We start from the raw sequence: 21,723 nt of genomic DNA on the forward strand, positions 1-21,723 counted from the left end.
GTTCTTATAAGGGTTTTGAACAAGGAAATAGTCTACATTTTTAACAGATATATTTTTAAAACTTAAATTTGAATCCTTTAAAAACGTATACCATTTTGAGAAAAAATTTTAACTTTTAAAAGGAAGAGGTTTTTATGTTAATTGAATTAAACACGCAGCACTCTAATGATTGGTACAGTACTAAATTTAGCATATGCCAAGAAAATTTGTATTTCATTTTCAGAGATGAGTGTCTTTTTAAGCATTTAAGGTTGTATTATTTCCATACAATCGTTTGAAAACACGGTAAGAGATTTAGATTACCATCTCATTACAGTATTTACAAACATGAGTGTAAAAATAGACGTTGGATCTGTGTTTTGTTAACCGACAGTTAACAACAATCGTTCAATCACAAATAAATCTTTAGAATTGCACCTGCCCACCTTTAAAATTTACATAAGCAGGAAAAATACTAAAGAAAAAAATCTTTAGTAGGGCTTATGTCAGTAAATACATTTTTGTTTAACTTTATTTTATGGTAAAGATTTTTAACGGAACTATTTTACACCTTTAAAATCAAATTTTAAACAAACATGTTTTAATAAACCTTGTTTTACTGCCTTTATTAATTATAAGCAGTTTCCTTCCAGTATTGTGTTGTTTGGAATTATTTAACACTTCAATTGGTACCAGAGGATATGAGAAACATAAGTATGAAATAGCTGTAGGTTAATACTAGCTATATTTGTGGTATGTATACAGAGCCTTTGAGTCGGTGGTTCAGATGACAGTCACGCTAAAGCCGGGTTTACACGCTACGATAAAACGTAACGATTTGTCTGCAACGACAAAACGTTCATGCAAGACGGAACGTGTAAACTAGTAGTCGTTACGTTTTGTCTGTGAGGTTGGAAGGTTGGTGGAAATTTCCACCAATTTCTATAGATCGCAGTATTTTCTGTAGATCATCGTCAAAACAGCAAGGTCTTGGGTTCATGTCCTCCGTTACCAATTCATCAATAAGGTTCCTTCTTGTTTATGCCATCACGCCCCTCTTCATGTTACATAGAGACAAGGCTGATAACCTCTTAGATATGAATAAACATTAGTTACAGTAAAAAAATTTAGAAACACGGCACATTTAGAAAAAAGAACTTTGAAATAAAATATTTTTTTTACTCGCTTTGTAGGTTTTTCATTTTATATATTAGGGCGATTCTCCAGAATGTGAAACTGACAAGATTTTTTTTTTCAAAATTGTTCTGTAGTACATTTAATAAGTATATTTTGCTAGTAGAATACATAAATTTAATAATTATGTAAAAAATATGTTTTCCCTTCTACATTTAGGAAAAAGAATTTGGCAAAGTGCACTTAATTGGTTATCTATACTGGTCTAGAAAGATTCCTCATATTTCAATTAAAGATTTTCACTTATATTGCAATCTTTCAACAAAATCTTGTAACTAAATTAGAACCTTGTTCTTAAGCAACACACCAACTACATAGTATAGATGTTTTTTGTCCTTGAAGTAATTTTAAATTATGATTTCCTAAACCACCTCTTACAGTCCCGTGCATTACAAATAACGTATAATTTTCTAGGTGCTGACTTTTAAAATAACATTATTATTATAATACTTTATCTGCAAAAGTACTTTGCTAATGTTTATCAGAAAAAATATATCTGATTTTTTTTACCACTATAGATTTTTTTTAGAAGACTTTAAAATCTTCTAGGTAAAAAGGTGATCTAAGGTGAAAAAAAAACAATCTAGGGCAGATATAGCAAGTCAAGATGGATATAATCTCAAATGTATTTGTTAATACTGTGTACTTAAAATATGTCAACAATACAAAAAAATATAAAATAACAAGCTCAATACAAATTTAAAACATATTTTTCTGTATTTTTATAGGCCTATAAACAATATTCTATGTAACGAGTATTGTACTTATCTGGGCACTCTTCAGGCGAAATTCTATGTTCAAAAAGGTTACCAATATAATACAAAACATAAAATAATGTGCCTTGGATAATCTGAAACAAATCAAAAATCAACTATGTTTTTTTTTTCTTTCAAAGAAACATGCTCAAGCTTTTTCAAAAACGTCTTTAGGACCAGATAATTCATAATATATACTTTTGATTTCTAGTGTAAGGACAATGTTTAATATTTGTTTGAAATCTACATAGGAAATGTCGTTTTCATCTGGGATAAACTTTCTCTGAGAACTGTCCATGCTTTTCAAACATAACACACGTACTTCGAAATCATCTTCTACTTCACTCTCCGCAACATACAAATGTCTACTTAGTTTTTTCTTTGTTGAACCTGAATCAAATTTTATTAATAGAAATTCTCCTGGTTTAACGTTTTCAACGGTTAATGTCATTGTTTTGACTTCTTCACCACTGGGAATAAACATCATCGGCTTCTTCACCTTCTTCATCACTAGAATAGGTTGTGTGGTACTTACACTTGTTTTCCTGTTGAGACATTCTTTGGTGGCTTTTCTTTTAAAGTGTTTGACTTCACCTTTAATCTTTAAAACTACACTTGACTACACGAATACTTTGTATTTCTGGAATTTTAATAGCATCTTTCCAAACTGTATCATCTCTGGGAATATCCTTTTCTTGAATCAAAATTACGTACGTTAATGTCATAAGTTTATTGGCAAGTTCTGCTACTTGTATATGCCTAGAATGTACCATCGTAATCTATACAAGAACTGCATTGGATCTGGGTGGTCATACGCCCTACCCATACTTCTCAATAGGAGAAGAAGTTTTCCAGGACATCTTGGTTCAGTTTTGATGTAATTATAAATTTAATTTATATTTTTTGTGTAGGTCATCAAACGTATCTTTGAGTGATTTATTCGTGATTAGAATTCCTTTTTGGAATAGCAGTAAGGATTTCTTTATAAATACTAATACAGGGTGTTGAAAATGTCTGGAACCAACATTATATCTGGTGAGTGGTTAAAGAAAAACAACTGATATTTTGTGTATGGATATACTATGGTTTTACCTATCTTTTGGTGCCTTACGAAATTTTTTACCACTTATAGGAAACGCCCTGTGGAGGATGCAGTAAAAAGTTTTAATGGAAGCCTATGGTAAATGATACATGATTTTAAAGGCCATTTTTTTCTGAGTAAGGAGCCACAAGTTTCATCTCAAAAGGACCACCCTAGCGAAAATGGCGACTGTTTGAAATTTAAAAACCCAATTATAGGGAACGTCCTGTGGAGGATGCAGTAAAAAAAAACCAGTCGCCATTTTTGCTAGGGTGGTCCTTTTGAGATGAAACTTGTGGCTCCTTACTCAGAAAAAAATGACCTTTAAAATGATGTATCATTTACCATAGGCTTTTCATTAAAACTTTTTACTGCATCCTCCACAGGACGTTTCCTATAAGTGGGTTTTTAAATTTCAAACAGTCGTCATTTTCGCTAGGGTGGTCCTTTTGAGATGAAACTTGTGGCTCCTTACTCAGAAAAAAATGGCCTTTAAAATCATGTATCATTTACCATAGGCTTCCATTAAAACTTTTTACTGCATCCTCCACAGGGCGTTCCCTATAAGTGGTAAAAAATTTCATAAGGCACCAAAAGATAGGTAAAACCATAGTATATCCATACACAAAATATCAGTTGTTTTTCTTTAACCACTCACCAGATATAATGTTGGTTCCAGACATTTTCAACACCCTGTATGGTTGAAATGAACTGAGACATATTATCCAATATGGTAGTCTGTTTCTCGATCTGAACACCAAATGCACATCCTCAGGAATTTGTGATTTTATATTTGATATATATTAGATTTTTTATTTTAATTTTTTGTGACATTAATCTCAATTTTTCTTGCAAATCTTCAATTTCAATAGGTAAAGTTTGGTGTTGTATTTCAATTTCATTAGGTAAAGTTTGGTGTTGGATTTCAATTTCATTAGGTAAAGTTTGGCGTTGGATTTCAATTTCATTTGGTAAAGTTTGGTGTTGGATTTAAATTTTATTTGATGACGATTCTTCTGTTGTTTGTGAGGTTGCCAAAGTGTTCTTCGTTTCCAAAGTGCCATTTACGATTGATTTTTGGATATTCAAAGCTAGAATTGCATATTTTCTTAGGTTCCTAAAATTGGTTGGTATTTTCAAGGTGTTACGAAATTGTCCTCAGTAAAATGTTCCGAACAGACCCGTGCGTTTTTCACATTAATGCCAACCCGACCACACGAGCGTAGCCACTGTCGTTTTAGATAATCATTTTCTGGAAATCTATAATATTTTATTAGGGAGTCTTTAGTTTTTCGATAGTAATTTTTACAACCGGCAACTGCACAAAACGCCATTACACTATTTTGAAAACATTACATAAACAATAACAATCAAATCAAAACAAACACATACTGAAATGACAGTTACAATCAGGTGATCTTTTGTTTGCAATCCGAGTGACGTCAGAATATGACGGGAATAGCACACTTATGCTTTTTCCTTACACCATGAACCAAAACCTTATTATCTGTAATCAGATGTTTTATCTTTACTTTGAAATGATTGTTTTATAGAATATCTCGGGAGCAGAATCTGTACCTCTTAACTTCTGCTCTTCAAACTGTCAAATTTAAGTATTTACAGCTGACTTAAATTAATTGATATATTTACATTCTTTTCAAATGTAAACATGGACAATTTGGAAGCCAAGGGGGCGTAGCACAAGGGAAATATGAAAATTAAATGATATAATATTGCATTGTCGTCCATTTGTGAGCTAAGTTTCAAGTCTCTAGCTCATCGGGAAGTTAGTACAAAATTGATTGCAAAATTTGTACCGGACAAGCTCATGGGGCTTAGCTCAAGGGAAATATGGAACTTAAATGATATAATATGGCATTGTCTTCCATTTGTGAGCTATGTTTCAAGTCTCTAGCTCGTCGGGAAGTTAGAATAAAACTGATTTCAAAATTTGTACCCGACAAGAAAGCGAGCTAATAAACACGTGATATTAACGAATACATCTTTTAAATTATTTAAAAATAATCCTAATTAGAGTAATTACCACGTATACAAAACTGTGACTTTGAAATTATTTTTATCTTTTATTTATTTGTTTGAAACCTTTAAACACCTTTTAATATGTTTAATTAAATGTATATTTACTATATCTTTGTCACTTAATTATATTAATTGAATAATTAATTATATTAATTATTAATATAATTATTTTATATTAATTCAAAGCAGTTGGAAACTTTTGTCCGGTGCATCACGAAGGATTAGAGTTAAAAATATGTTTTTTAAATATAAAAATTTATACTTTTAAGACATTAAAGAATATACGTAATAAGAAAAGGTTTCATGTAATAAAATAAGAATTTTCAAATTTAAGATTTATTGAATGACTCACAGAACAAGATTGTGTTCCAATTTCATAGGAAACTCTGCGATTTTACTGAGTCCCGTGCATCTCGGCCACATATTTGGTGATTCCTGATAAATACACGATCAAATTAATTCAACTTCATATGATTAGAACCTACAGGTTAAAATATACTTCACCTACATGAAGAAAAATTCTTATTAGTGATATATTTTAGAAATAAATTAAAATACATCTTCCAACACCGTTAGATTTATATATACATATATTTTTAACTTTCTCTAGAAGTCCCCAATTTGGCCTGGAATTGCCAAATTGCCCCAAAGGTCTGGAGTGACTGATCACAATCAGACTTCTTGCATTTTAAAACGTTACAGTATAAACGCTGATACATCAAACAGATTTTAAAGACTTACTTCATAATATTTGTATGCATTTATTATCATCCCGCTAAAGATTGAGATTAGTACGACGAAAATTTAAATTAACGTTTGATTGACGATTGCGATGGCACAAATGTGTTTACTTAGTAGTAACATGAGTCTGATAACGACGGCGATAAATAATTCTACTTCACGCGAAGGTCGCCGAAGTTCTGATCGAGCAAAGTTTGGAATGAAACACTTCTGTCTTCCGAGACTTAAGTTGCTCTCATAAGGGGGACATCTCTGCTGATTAAAGTTTAAGGTCAAGTTCTGGAATACTGATTTTAAGATTAGTATTCCAAAGTTTTTCGATTATTTCTTCAGCATAAAGTCATCATCTTGCACATTTATCCACAAACATAGGTGATTCCGAACTAAATGGTGTACCATTGACTATTGTATACTGAAGGTGGTATATTTTTTTGAAGAAGATATTTGAGATGTTTTAACTAAATTAACCGCTTTTAACCCCCTTAATACTTTACATATCAAACATTCACTTGTTTATATTTTGGGAAAATTTCTATCAGTAAATTTATTGCAGTTTTTTTCATGGTGATTATCATAAACTATTTAAAATTTATTTTTAGTTTTAAAAATAGAGGGTTAATTTTATAGTTCCCACTGTCATGATCAATTTGCAGGAAACGCTTTATAGAAAACTTGAAATGGGTTATATAATTTAATTATAGTGTTATTAGCCATTGAAATAGGGAAACGAATGTGCGTATTTCAACCTAATTTAAAACAGTACTAAACATACAAACACAGTATAAATTATTTATTTGTACATTGGGATGCCATTAATAATTTATTTTGTGGATGCTTTAAAATGATCGTTGATTGGATTTTTTTTAGAATCTGAGGACTTGTTTAATAGCTACCAAATTTGAACTACTCTGTCCATAAAAAATAATGTGGAAAAATCCTGCAGCTAAATATTTTTAACCTGCCAAATAATATTATGTTTTAACCAAACAACATATCATTCAAATTCCAAATATAAAAATAAAATATCTTATTGGTTGATATAAAATATTAATATTGTATTGATTAGCATCAAGTATCGGAGTACTGTATTAATGATAGTTTCATAGATAATTTGATATTAGTAACAAAATAAAATAAATCCAACGACGAATAAAACAAATAACTGAAAGATATTACGATTTTACCCTTATGAGGTGTACGAGTAATAGATCTTGCTAATTATTAGTATTATAATTGTCACAGTATTGACTGAGACTATGATTTATTTTAAATACCCATTTTCCTTAAACTCATATATTATGTTTGCCAATACTGTAAGCTGCTCAGATTTGCTATCAATATGTCCACCAGACCATGATATATCTGGTATGCGAGATGTATGGAGAATGTGCATCACCAGGACGTATACTGTATAAATCACCAAACACCATCCTCGGTTGTGTAGTGCATCACCAGGACGTATACTGTATAAATCACCAAACACCATCCTCGGTTGGGTAGTATTCATTCCCTTCACATTGTAACCACACATTCATTCTCGGGATAAATGATTTTCTGTCGTATTATACCTAGTCCTAATATTTACTACTCTTATTTGCTTGGACGAATTTAGATTCAAACTTATATACTATAATATATATTTCTAATCTTTTTTGTTTCAATGTTGGTTCTGCAGTGAAGTGGGAATTTTGTTTTGGTCTTTAATAATTTTATTATGTACTTTTGTTTCTAAAACTTGCAAGAACCTATGATAAAAAATACTATGTAATATTATAAAGTTACAAATCTAATCTTTTGCAATTTTAAAATCGATAATTATATTCTTCATCGATAAGCTATTATTATTTTCGTATTTTGTAGTGACAGTATTTAGAAATAGTCAATGGTCAATGTTTCATGAACTTAGTAATCAAAGCAGGATACTAAGTTAACATTCTTATTTAAACTGTAGAGATCGCAGAAAATAGTGTGTCTTTGTACGTCTGTGATCACTGCTAAGTAATTAACTAAAGCTGAATAGAATATGTGTTTTTCTAAAAGCGTCAAAGGATTTGTTTGTGTCGGTTGTCATACCTTAGCAAGAGTTAAGCTACTAATGGATTATACACGATCTATTTGAAAGCTAATGAAGTTCTCGCCGTGTGTTGCAGGATGTACGGTCTACTGTTGGAGAACATGTCAGAGTTTATCAAGCAGGTGTACGGCGAGGACCGCTGGGAAGAGATACGTCGTCTCGCTCAGGTTGACTCCCCGAGCTTCAGCGTACACCAGGTCTACCCCGAGACACTCATACCGAAACTCGCTAAGAAGGCCATCCAGGTTAGGCTTCAACAAATTACTAATGGTCGTCCAGTGGTTGAAAACTTGACCAAAAACATGTAATGTACACGTATTGACTATTGGATACTGAAGTAGACATCTTATCTATATGGACCAGCTGTCGCCATTTTTTTTTTAAACCATGTAGTTGTGGGAGCCAGTCACCGAATGCGTGTCTTCTATTCTATTCTCTACCTTGCTATAGCTCATAATAAGTCAGTCCATAATAGTACAGGTAAAATAGGGTTTTATAAACAACAAAATTTGTACATTCATGAAATTTCACCTGTGAGTTACTAATAATATGAGAAATGAAGATCCGATGAGTCCCCAAAATTTTGGGCGTCCTAAGGCCCTCTATGGGGCCCTTTTTGTTCCGAAGGGCCCTTGTTCCTGAATAATTTTGTTTTTACGTTTATGGTCGAGTGAGGTATGGTTTTCGATGGTTTTAGTTATTTTGAATCAATTGGGACTAGTTTTAAGTGTATAAAACCACTCCATACAGGGTTTTTGGAAATATAAATAATTTTTACGATATTTTAAGATTTATTCATAAAGTAATAAAATTAGTTACCTCCATGCTCTATATATAAAAGGGGATTATTAAAAATAACTTTAAATCTTTACTATATAAGAGGGAAGGGTCACAAGGAGTAAGAGAAAATATTAAATACCCCCCGTCACAGCAAACCTGCAGACTAAGCGAATTTTCATTTGCCCGATTTTACATTAAATCTAAAATAGCATTGAATTTAATGAATACTTAGGTTTGCTGCTACAAGGAGGCTAATAAAGTGTGTTTATAGTAAATTACTAATAGCCTAGTATAAAACAAATAAATTTGACAAGTTTGATCAAAATATATCTATTAACAAACAAACAAAATCATTTTACACTATTCTACATAAGAATAACATCGGAATTTTAAATTTACAATTTTAGTATTTTTATCCGTAACTAATAACCATACAAAACACGTTAACATACTAAATAATTTGTTTTTAAGCTATTTAAAATGTTCTAGAGAAAAATTGGGAAACTGTGTTTTTAGGGTAAAGTAATTGAGAAAACTCAAAGTTTACCCCATAAACCTCGTTCCCATTGTTCAGGACAAAAATGCTTGTACCGACAATGCTGCTCTGATGTCTTAGTGCTGTCCTGGTCGTCATAACCATCAAAGACAACCGTACTTGTATTGATTGAAAATAATTTTCTATTTCAAAATTAGATTCTTTGTATCAATACCAATGAGTTGTTGAAAGCAATATGTCTACTAGTTAGCTTAACCTATATCGTACTAATATCGGTCTCCAGTATCGTCTTAGATAGATATTTTCTCATTGTCTATTAGATTCAACGAACTTTTTTTAAGATTTGATTATTTGTTTGAATTACTGTATTCTGTTTTGTTTATTTCAGCTTAACATAACCAATCAATAGTTTTATTAATACTTTTAAATTCAAACAGGGTGAAGCCCGCGGGTAACAGCTAGTATAAGTTTAACGTGAAAAAGTTTGTCTCAGGGAGAGATATATTTAGACAGTTTTGTTTATGGCTTCAAAACAATATAGATGTTTGGAGTGCAGTGTCGGGAGATATCTTCATAAAGTTTTTCAATATCTGACGTGTGGTTATAAAATTAAAATAAGATACTTGAGCCACCTCTGTATATTTGCAGTATTTTAATTTGTATCTATTATTACTTATTTATTGTTAGCTTAACTAGTAAAATAGATAACTGATGATTTTATGACTTGCTCAAATAGATATATGTTAATTATATTTTCCACATTTTTTATTAACAAAAGAACGTAAATAAATAAATGAATAATTGTAATTGTGTTATTGGAACTTAAATGTCATTCAAAATGTTTTAGCCTACAAGTTTTTAAATCAGAAAAACCACTATGTGTTGATTAAAGTTTGTGATTATAAATCATTCAAGGAATAAATTATCCATTTGACATGTTTTTTACCTTTTTTATCATCGACGAAACCCCTTGTAGAGCGACTTTTTTTATCTAAACGTCAAAGCAATCTTCAAAAGAATGAGATCTATTTCATTAGGCATTGTCCACATTTCTCGAATTATTGATTTTTTTTAGTTTCTTTACCACACATAAAACGGAGTTTGATTTTATAACAATACTATAAGAACCTATTGATTTTTGTGTGGTGGAGGGCTGTACTGCTGTGTGACGTCACGCTCCTGAAAAAAATTGAATTAGACTAAGATTAACAATGATTTTAAAATTTAATACCCACTATTTGTATTCTTAAATATTTAACTTAAATTAATGTTAGTGTTAAGTGACATCATTTTATAGATCATAATAGCTCATTAAAAGTGCTCATCAAAAATGCCTTTTGAACGTTTTGAAGATATTGATTACGTTTTTCAGCGAATACAAAATTCGAGGAATATGTCTCTTTAATAAGTTAAATGAAATGAGATTTTTTTTCCTCTAAGCACTGTACAAAATGCAATGTGCATCGTCAATAGATCTGTTTTAATTGGAAAATTCCTATATTTTGATCCTCATTCTAAATTACCTATCATCGATTAACAAAAAAGCTAACATTCAAGCAATGCATTAACTACTGTGGGGAGTATTAACATATAAACTGTAATAATAATAAAACCCCAGTACCAATGAATTGCATGTATAGACTACATGACAATTAGTCAATATACGTTGAAAAAACAACAAGAAAGAAAGAAAAAGGTGAACAGCAGATTGTAGTTTTAGATATGCCAAGTAAGACGTTTAAATTCCGGGTCTTTACTCTTATTTTTATAATCGTAAATATGTTAATTGGTTCTTAAAACTGAGTGTACGCTAAGTGTCTATATTTTGTTAACTATATTTGGTGTTAAAATATTGGTGTTATTTATCAGTTAGATCCACATGAAGAAGATTTGATCGTATCTAAAGAGATTGAAACACCCTTTCCGAATTATTGGTGTCAACGACGAGAAACAAGTATCCATTTTGATTATTATTGTCTAATCGGACCTTATTTATTCAACAAACATTAAATAAGATTCTTACGAAAGTTTGAGTGCCAATTTGGAAAAACATAATGCTCCTAAGTGCCGCATTGTTGCCGAGTGTTACACATTTTATAGCCTTTGTCAGAAACACTCTGAAACTATTGTGGAGTTTGTCCACACTATGCCGACCACATTACTCTACAAAACAAAAATTCTATTCACATCCTCTTTAAAGTAATTACAACAGGTATTTTAATTTAACAAAAGAAGGTAAATGTTTAAAATGATAATGCTGAGAGATAGGCTTAACTAAATGATTGACGATTTTCTGATATCTTCACCTCAGTCGATACAATTTTTAAGACCAGAGTCAATCAACTTACTTGCCTGTATGCCGTTGTGTTGCAGGTACTTGGAGTGACCGAGAGAGAGTTTTTTGACCAGATGGGAGTTCACTTCGTTGGGTTCGTGGGCCAGTATGGATACGACCGAGTACTCTCAGTGCTAGGCCGTCATATGCGAGACTTCCTCAACGGTAAATATATACAGTATTTTTGTAACTAAGTGCAATCTGTTACATATGTTATTAGGATTCACAGCTGATGTCCACAATCAAATGTTATTATGTTTGTTTCATTTAGGGCCGCTTTCCCCAAATCTAGTTTTTAACTCTGATCGCGGTTTAAACTCTAGTTAAACCACAGATTCACTTTCCCAAAAATAGTTTCTCCGTTTAAACTAGGTTTAAGTTAACCCTCCTGGGCGAGGCCGGTTAACTGCCGATCTATGGGTTAAACCAGTAGAGAATAATAATAACTTGATTTTGATTGGACTCTTGAAACTGCTGAAAAAAATATTTTTTATGAACTTTGATTTCAAATTCACACATAACCTAAAAAGTTCTGTTGTTTTGTTTTTTTTTTTTGTTCTGAAGGCGATAAATACGGAAAAGTTTTGTTTTTATTTCTAAAGTATTTATTGAAACTGAAACTCATAAACACATGACCTAAATATAGTACTGTTATTTCAAATAAATACGTAAAGGTTAGTTTTAGTTTATAAAGTATGAATGAAACTGGAACTGAAAGTATATATTGTCCTATTGAGGTCCTTTTTTATTCTATTTAGCTGTTTTATATAATATAGCCTAGTTTTTATCAACATTTTTAGACTGGGCCTATTCAATCAGTATTGTTTTTGTTAAAATAATACATAAACTAATTTGACCTTAACTACTAACCCTATTTCTGATACTCCCTCGCGCAATTATTATCATTAATAATGGAAGACTTAGAAATATTTAATGAGTGTGAAGAAGACGATTTTAATACAACCTTGCCCTAAACTAGAGGACCACCGAAAATAAGAGACCGAGTCGATCACTTAGAAAAATGGGACGAGTATGATTTTTTTCATAGGTTCAGAATGCATAAAAGGACGGCAAATTTAGTTTAGGAGTTGATTCAGGGTCAAATATCTTCAAAAACGTTCAAGAATCGTGAAGTGTAGCCTGCCCTTAGGCTTCTTACATTCCCTAGATTTTATGCCCCAGGCAACTTTCTCATAAATGTAGAGAGCTGAGTGGGCTACACTATTTTACAACAAGTAAGGTTGTTAAGCAAGTATCCTCAGCAATAGCTCGATTAAGCTCTGAAGCCATTCAGTTGCCAGTAGATCAAGAAGTATTAGGCAAAATAAAGAATGGATTTTATAAGAAAGCCCGGTTCCCAAATTGCATGGGAGCCTTAGATTGTACCGACATTAAAATCCAATCACCCGGAGGAGACAATGCTGAACTGTATAGAAATCGAAAGGGAATATTCTCTACGAATGTTCAAACCTTGTGTGACAGTGAACTAGGCTAATTATAAGGATCATTGTGACTCGATGGCCAGGATCTACTCATGACTAGCATATTTTCAAATCGTCCCGTATCAGGCATAATTTTGAGAAAGAAAGCTACTTTTAATTTATAGAGATAATTAATTTATTGATCTGAGACAGTGTTGCATGCACTAACTACTTGATAACACCATTAGACAATGTCAATACTCCTGAGGAATATCTCACCAAGAAGGCAGTCACCAGGACAAGAAATACCATTGAGAGGTGTTACGGAGTATGGAAACGTAGATTTACCATACTCTCGCTTGGAATTCGATTAAACCTGGACAGAATTGAGAGCGTAATTGTGGGAAATGCTGTCATACACAACATTTGTTGCAAAGAGAATTAGGATGTTCCTCCAGTCACCGAAGACGTTGACCAAGCGATCACAGATCTACTTAACTGTCGATGAAGAGTTTTTTTACAGGAACCGCGGTGTAGCTGAAAGAGAGAACACAGTGACAAGGAATAATCTTGTTTATGGATATTTTAGGTCACTTTTGGAAAGACCTTGAACCATTAAAAAGTAACTTGTAGCTAATTAAAGTAGTGGTTAATTTGTTGTATTAAACTAAACCAACAACTAACACAATGGCTCTGATAGAACTTAATTTAAGTTCTTAGATTTTTTAGTTAGAACTTAAATTGAGTGGCAGCCTATTTTGATATGTAAAATAATTATTTTGTATCTTTAGGCCTGCCAACAACCCACAAATGACCGCCTGTTTTTCTAATTGAAGTACCGAAAAGAACATTTATATTTTGTATCAAACCCTAAAATACAAGTAAGAAAGAAAAGATACATGTAAATAAGATTGTAAATAGTTAAAAAACAAATTAATTGTTTAACACAATGACAATGTTAAAACTAGTTCGTGGTTTAAAGTAGGCCTAGCTCTGAATGTGTGATTGACAGCAGTTTTTAACTGTGTTCTTCAACCGGAATATCAATTCCTTCCTTCGAAACTGTTGAGTTGAATCATCCTCATTCTTTGGCCTGAAAAAAAAACATAAAATGATAATAAACAAATAAAAATATATAATCAACAAGTAGTCTAGTCATATTTGAGAAATTACCTAAAATAAACTCTTTATAAATATGTATCCAGCCTCTAGTTGATACATATTATTGTGTGTTGTGTGTTGTTATTCCTGTTTTATTAAGTATTGAAAAAGGGGTAGATAATTATTTAATTTTTGTTCCTGAAGTTGGAACTAGGCACATATTTTCTTACATGGAGTGTGTTTTCGTATGAATCTTCAATATGATATTAAAATATAAATTAAAGAATGGTAAAAACTTCAAATTAACAATGCTTGTCAGTAATAGTTTTTAGTTTACTGTCATAATTTCTTAATAAGTACTAAAAAGGTACACTTTCCTCTAAAACTGTTTCGGATGTAATATTGAAATTTTACTGCGTTTTAGGTTAGCATGTATATAAAGTTTGCAAGTTTGAAGTTGAGAATGATAACAGTGACGAAGAAATTGTTAGTCTTCTAAGACCAAGGTTTGATTTGTTAATCATCTGTTTTAGTTCCTGATGTGTGTAGAAAAAAAATTTCCTGACTATTAAAACATACGAAAAGGAACTAGGATTTGATGCCTGACGTGGGGCTACATTAAACATGTATTCGGTTGGAAATCGTCGATGCTCGTATTGTTAAACTTGGCAGTCAGTGAATGTAGTACATCATATAACGTGATCTGAATATGTGTGAGAAACAAATGTTAAAAAACATATATTAGACCTTTACTTTACAAGTATACAAATAAACTAATAATATAGGTACAGTAGCCTATGTTGTGTTATATATCTAGTGAACTGGATTTTAGCCATCTAATTAAAACCTGTATATATTATTATAGTTAATCTATTATCTTAAATAGTATACAGGGTGATTACAAATTAAAAAGATAGTTTGTATTTAATTAATATACAGTTTTTCTATGTCATTATTGTTATCACCCTGTATATTACAACCTTATAAAGGGACAATCAAAAAAAGTACGTATTTGATTAGCTTATAACATTTTCCTGCCAGTTTAAACTTCTCTCATTATTTTTATTTAACAAATCTGTGGAGAACCCTACCTCGGTAATATTTTCACACGGTTTGTCAAATTAACTTCTAATACTTTTTTTAAGCGTTTAGAGCGTGCATTTTTTTTTAATATTTTTTTTATAAAAAAAATGTAGTTCAACAAGACCTGTCCCATGTTGTGTACACGATTAAGCCATGTTTATCAACTCTTCATCAGTTTATGTTATACTATCTTCAGGTAACAGATATTTTTCAGTAGGGAAAACATCCCAATCCTATTTTTGAGCTATAGCCAAAATTTTCTAAAATGTACTTTTTCAATTAAGCTTCCAGTAGAATGTGTTGCTTTAATATACCGCTATTTTTATCTCCTCAACTAAAACCACGTTACATTTATAAACTAAAACAACCTAACTAAAATCTCAACCTAATTTAAACGACGTCATCTTTACCCCTTTATTACCAAATAAGCCAACAACAAAAACCTAGATTAATTGTTGAGTATACTGAAGCAAATTCAGATCAGTTTTCAAAACCAATGACACCATCATTGTCGAGTTGTAAGTACAGTACGTTATATCATGTGACCTGTTGAAACTAATCATCTGCTAACATGGACTGAGCGGCATTACGTCATTACCTGGAGGTGATATCACGGGGGGAGGGATGTTACGTGTTCGTTAAAATCCCATTTGTGGCCAATATTTGCTAGTTATATCCCACACCACACATCAAGCTTTGTTCAGCGGGGATATCATGTTTGACTTAATGTTTTTTTTCAACACACACAAAATATAAAATAGTTAGTGTTTTCTTCAGCAAGAATATTTCAATATATTTTTATAAACCTTGTTTACTTTAAGGACAAACGATACTTTTCTAGGAAGTAGAATCGTTGACTTCGGATACTGCAAGTAGACTGCATTGTAAAAAAGATGTATGTTATGAATGAACAATACTTAAAGAAAGGTATGAACATCTTTAAATAATCGATTTTCTTGATGATGGAACACTACGTGACAACATAACAAATTATAGTCTAAATAAACAACTGTGTAGGACAATTGCAGAAAACACATGGGCCTACTTAATATGCCGTTTTATCAAGAAATCAAGGAATAGCATTTTAAAGTACCACGGATCACAAACTTGTGCCTAAACGGATTGTTAATATTGTGTTGCGCATAGATCAAACACGACATGTATCACACCAAAACAAAATTATATCTAATACCCCCGTCGCAGCAAACCTGCATACTAAGCGAATTTCCATTTACCCGGCTTGATTTCTTTTAAAATATTCCCTATAAATTTTCAGATTTATTTCCTATTTAAATAACATTAATTTTAGTGAGTAGTTAGGTTTGCTGCTACGGGGAAGATGTTGAGGTGTGTTTTTTCAATTGAAATATTGATAGCTTAGTATGAAATAAACCAAATTGCCAAATTTGATTAAAATATATCCATAAACAAGCAAACTACAACAGTTTATTTATTCTCCATAAGAATAACATGGGAATTTTAAATTTACAATTTTTTTAATTTTCTCCGTAGTCAATGAACATTCAAAAACACTTCAATATACTAAATTATTTGTTTTTTTAAGCTCTTCAAAATGGTCTAGAGAGAAATTTAGAAATTTGAAGTTTTTAGGGTCAAAAATGAGAAAAACCCATTTTTACCCCATAAAACCCCCCATAAACCCCTGATCCCATGGTCCGATTATGCTGGTTCGCGAACTCGTTCGAATAAATGTAGGTTTACACGTTTGCACCAAATTTCATCAAAATCGGATCAATTTTGCTCGAGTTATCGCGCTAACGGACACATATATAAATATATATATATATATATATATATATATAAATATATATATACAGGGTGTCACAAAAAAGTGTGATGGGCTATACAGGACCTAATTCTACATGCAAAAATAAGTAAAAAATGAAGAATAAATTTTTTTGGATTTCGGCTTAGTTTAGCCGTAATCCGCCATTTTGTTTTTTGGGGAAAATATTTATTATTTCAAAATCCCTTTGAGATATTTTTACGAAACTTGGTAAAATTGTTTACACTATAGTAAGTAACATTTATAAAAAAAAATATTATTTTAACTTTCCAAATTTCAAAATGGCGGCCGTTTGAATTTTTTAATGCCAAATTTCATGAAAACCGGTACCTAAATCAAACTTTTGTAAGAGACAAAAGTTTAATATTTATTATGACAAATCCAACAAAACGAAAATGAATAAAATCGGTTCATAAATAAAGAAGCTGTGTTAATTTTAGTAATTTAGACTGAAATTACTTAATACGTTACATAAATTATTACATTACATTTAATAAATTTTAATATTAATAATTTCAATCTAAATTACTAAAATAAACACAGCTTCTTTATTTATGAACCGATTTTGTTCATTTTTGTTTTGTTGGATTTGTCATAATAAATACTAAAACTGTTGTCCCTTACAAAATGTTGATTTAGGTACCGGTTTTCATGAAATGTGGCATTAAAAAATTCAAACGGCCACCATTTTGAAATTTGGAAAGTTGAAATAATAATTTTTTTTATAAATGTTACTTACTATAGTGTAAACAATTTTACCAAGTTTCGTAAAAATATCTCAAAGGGATTTTGAAATAATAAATATTTTCCCCAAAAAACAAAATGGCGGATTACGGCTAAACTAAGCCGAAATCCAAAAAAATTATTATTCATTTTTGACTTATTTTTGCATGTAGAATTAGGTCCTGTATAGCCCATCACACTTTTTTGTGACACCCTGTATATATAAATATATATATATATATATGAATTTGAACAGATGGTGTTTTTGGCCTCTGGGGACCTCAAAACGAAAAAGTAAATCGGTCCCGGGTCTAGGTCTTACCATGAGACCTACGGTAATAGCTTATTCCCTATATGGGAAATTCGCTAATAATAACAATGGACTTGGTAACGGTAATTTACAAAAATCAGATCTGTCTTCAAATGCATCATAATCTATTTTAAAGAAAACTAATTTTTAATCATGAAAATCGATCTTACATAGACTATTTCTTTGTTTTTGGTAATAAAACAAGAATCTGCCGTTGATTTATCACTCAAACACTTGCAAACAACACCTTCCAAATTTATGGATTCTATTGTGCCATCACTATTTAGGGTTTCTACTTTCTTGTAAACTGGGTCATTCAGAAAATCAACTTTTTCCAATTAACTTTTTTCCAACTGTTGCAAAGGCCTGTTTTGGGCACGCACCATATTTTTCAGTTACCCTAAAAAATTTCAAAATGGAAGGCTGGGAAATTTTCTAAACTACCTATAGTTAAAGACATCATCTGAGTCTGGTATATATTTAACAAAACAGTCATGTAAGTTGTTTGCATACTGCACCATTTCTACTTTTTGGCTTAGTTCACTGCACAATATATAAATGTCAGAGTGAAGAGTCAAGAAGTGACAGCAAAGAGAATCTTGCAACACATTAACTAAGACTATTGGACCCAAATAGAGCACAACAGATCTCAATTCTGGCCTTCCAGTATTTAAACTCACTCAAAGGGCGAGGACGGCGAGAAAGCTCTTCATTTGGTTATCAAATAATGGAGCATCAGCAATAAAACAACTTATTCTAAACATAAACTTAACATTGTTAAATTTGCAACCTTGCTCACTTTAAGGACAAACGTTACTTTTCTAGGAAGCAGAAGCGTTGACTTCGGATACTGCAAGTAGACTTGTCTCATTGTAAAAAAGAATGTACGTTATGAATGAATTATACTTAAAGAAAGGTACAAACATATGTAAATAATCGATTTCTTGATGTTAGAACACTACGTGGTAACATAACAAATTATAGTCTTAATGAACAACTGTGTAGGACAATTGCAGAAAACACTTACTTAATATGCCGTTTTATCAAGAAATTAACGAATAGCATTTTAAAGTACCATAGATCACAAACTTGTACCATAACGGCTTTTTAATATTGTGTTGCGCAAAGTTCAAACTCAAAGATTTTTTGATTGTGTTATACAGTATCTTAAACTTAATTTATTCAAACGATCAATAGCTCAAATTAAATCCTTTAATTTACTGATTATTTTGAGTCTAAAACATAAAAAACATCAACAAACCTGAAGCTATTGTTTTTTTATCATAGAAAACCCTTATAAAATATATTTTACATGTTGATTGTTCACCTTGCGTTTGCTTGAAACTCGTCCAATTTGAATAACCAATAGCTTAAATGAAAGCCGGCATTTCACTGAAGGTTCTTAGACCAAAATATATAGGATTGTATAATTATAACTGGTAAAATACATCTTAAATTGAAGTAAGAATTTGAAAATAAATCAAATTTATGTTTTTTGGTCGAGTTGTACAGTAGATAAATATGTGCCGATACTTGATGTGGGATCTTTGCATACTTTTTAATTTAAGACCTCAATCATGAAAATCGGTTGTTGCAGATATTATTGCATGTGTGATCGTTGTACTTTTGGATTTCGTTCCTCATTTGCTGCCTTCTTCGATTTCATTATAATGTTCCTCAACAATAGATCCAATGATTGAGGTACCATTTTTCTAGACGTCTCTGCTAAGTTATCCATGCTTGGATAACGTGATGTTTCATAAACTGACCCTCTTATGTCTTTTCTTTTTATTTCAGCAGCTGCTAAAACTACTCCTAATCGTTAATCTTCTTTACAATTATTTTTTTCTTCGTACCAGGCATATGATAAAATGTTATGCCCAGTATCTCGAAAGCAAACAACAGTAGCAGAAGTGCTACTTGTACTAACAATTAAATCTTCACCGTACCTCTCCAGCAGTTTAGCTTTCACTGTTTTTTGTTCTGGCCTGTAGACGTTTTCATATAACGTGTCCAATAGCTCTTTGATGTTGAACTGGCAGTCATCGGTGTTTTCAAGGTAGGAAAATAGTTCGTCCATTGAATATGAGGTACGTTTATCATTTGGCCGGCCGGGGGTATTTTTGGAAACACCGCGATACAATTCATTATAACAGGACTTGTGGTACTTAGCTCCAGTTGCCAAATCTAAAATGCCAACAATTCGTTTTATTACTTCCATAGCCTTATCTTCATTTATACTGTCTACTTTTAATTCCAAAATGTGAAAAACAAACTTACAAAATACTATCACATTTGATTTTTGCCAAGTCATTTACAACAACGGTGCTTTGTAAGACACCGATAAATTGGCTACCAAATAACATTTTAATTAGTTTAAATGACAAAATCATCATAACCTAACCTAGCCTAACCACTCTTAGGTTAGGTTACAATTATTAGATATGGTCGGTATAATACCAAAGTACTATTAACAACTGTAAGTCGGTATGAAACCTAAAGAGATTTCATTGGACTTTTAAAACATAGACATGACGCTAATCCAAAAATCATATCATTATTAATACGAAAATTATTCGCCATGCTCTTTACCAGTTTTATTTGAGTTTTTAAGAAATTTGGCTAATATGATCTACTAATTATACTCACCAAGTGTTTTTATGGTCAATTATATTATTTTCTATGACCATGAAGTGTTCAATCTTCTCATGAAATGTACATCACCCCTATCACGAGGTAAAAAACGTGAGTTATACTGGTACCATCGACTATATACACTTTGTGTTTATTGGATTATTATGGCTGTACAACGTTATCTGTAGTTCCGTCCAGTTTATGCAGAGTGGGAGGGGCATGATATTAATTCGCTATTTGTTAATAAGTAATTAACAAATTTTAATACAATCCAAACCAATCCTAACTACCTAATAATATAAATCACAACCACTCCACTGGTAATTAAACCAAACTGCGTAGCACCAATCGTAACAAATCTACACCCCCTCCCAAAAAAAGAAAGAAAAAGAAAAACATTTAATTGTTATCAGTCCTGTACTTTACCGACACGAAAAGCACATTAGAAATGGATTTGCAATATTAACATTACAAAATGTTGTTAAAGAGCAAGTTTGTTTTCAAAAATTATTATTTCACTCGTTGGTAACTTCCCGCTACAACATCGCTCATACCGTAAACATATTAGTCTGCCAACAGATGCAATATCCTGAGTTAGACATTAATATCCTCTTACACATCCGGTGGTGATGGAGGGAAATGCAAGTCGCGCTGCATGTGTCGTGTTAATGTAGCTTGTAACTGTAATCTGTAGCTTAAACCAGTTACTCTTTTGAGATTAAATGTAACAGGTTTCATTTCATGCAAGAGGTTTCATTGCAAGTCCTTTTTCTATCATTAGTTTTGCAGTACGATATGTGTATTACAACACAATGCAGCAGTTCTACTTACAATACTCTTACACTTTCTCGCTGTAGTTTTACTTTTCCGCCCATATAACAGTTTTTGTAAATGACTAAAACCTATGGAACCTTGATTCTTTTTATTATTTTTATATACATATATATATATATGCAATATATATAATTGTTAAGAAATATATGTAATATAATTATTTGTACAATTTATTGTAATATAATAAAGTAAAAAAAAAAACATTCGGCTTTGAATAACTTACTTTCTTTGGCTACCTTGAACTTACATTGAAAAACAAGGCATCATGGCACTACACAACCATACAATTAATTGATATTATGATTTCCATGCCGGTCTACAAATGTTGTCTCTTT

The 21,723-nt window shown here is 31.4% G+C and overlaps 1 protein-coding gene across 1 annotated transcript in view; it reads left to right on the forward strand.

The window, feature by feature from the left end:
• LOC128987856 (soluble guanylate cyclase 88E-like) overlaps window positions 1-21,723 on the forward strand; it is a 283,796-nt gene that overhangs the window by 69,857 nt on the left and 192,216 nt on the right. Inside the window, exons 2-3 of the mRNA XM_054408910.1 lie at window positions 7,941-8,109; window positions 11,514-11,640. Of these exons, the coding sequence (XP_054264885.1) occupies window positions 7,942-8,109; window positions 11,514-11,640 (295 nt within the window). The 5' untranslated portion in view covers window position 7,941. The remainder of the gene's footprint in view (window positions 1-7,940; window positions 8,110-11,513; window positions 11,641-21,723) is intronic.

This window comes from Macrosteles quadrilineatus, unplaced genomic scaffold, assembly GCF_028750875.1.
Source record: "Macrosteles quadrilineatus isolate MER2022 unplaced genomic scaffold, UCM_ALF_1.0 Scaffold_2__2_contigs__length_208266976, whole genome shotgun sequence".
NCBI classification, from domain to species: domain Eukaryota; kingdom Metazoa; phylum Arthropoda; class Insecta; order Hemiptera; family Cicadellidae; genus Macrosteles; species Macrosteles quadrilineatus.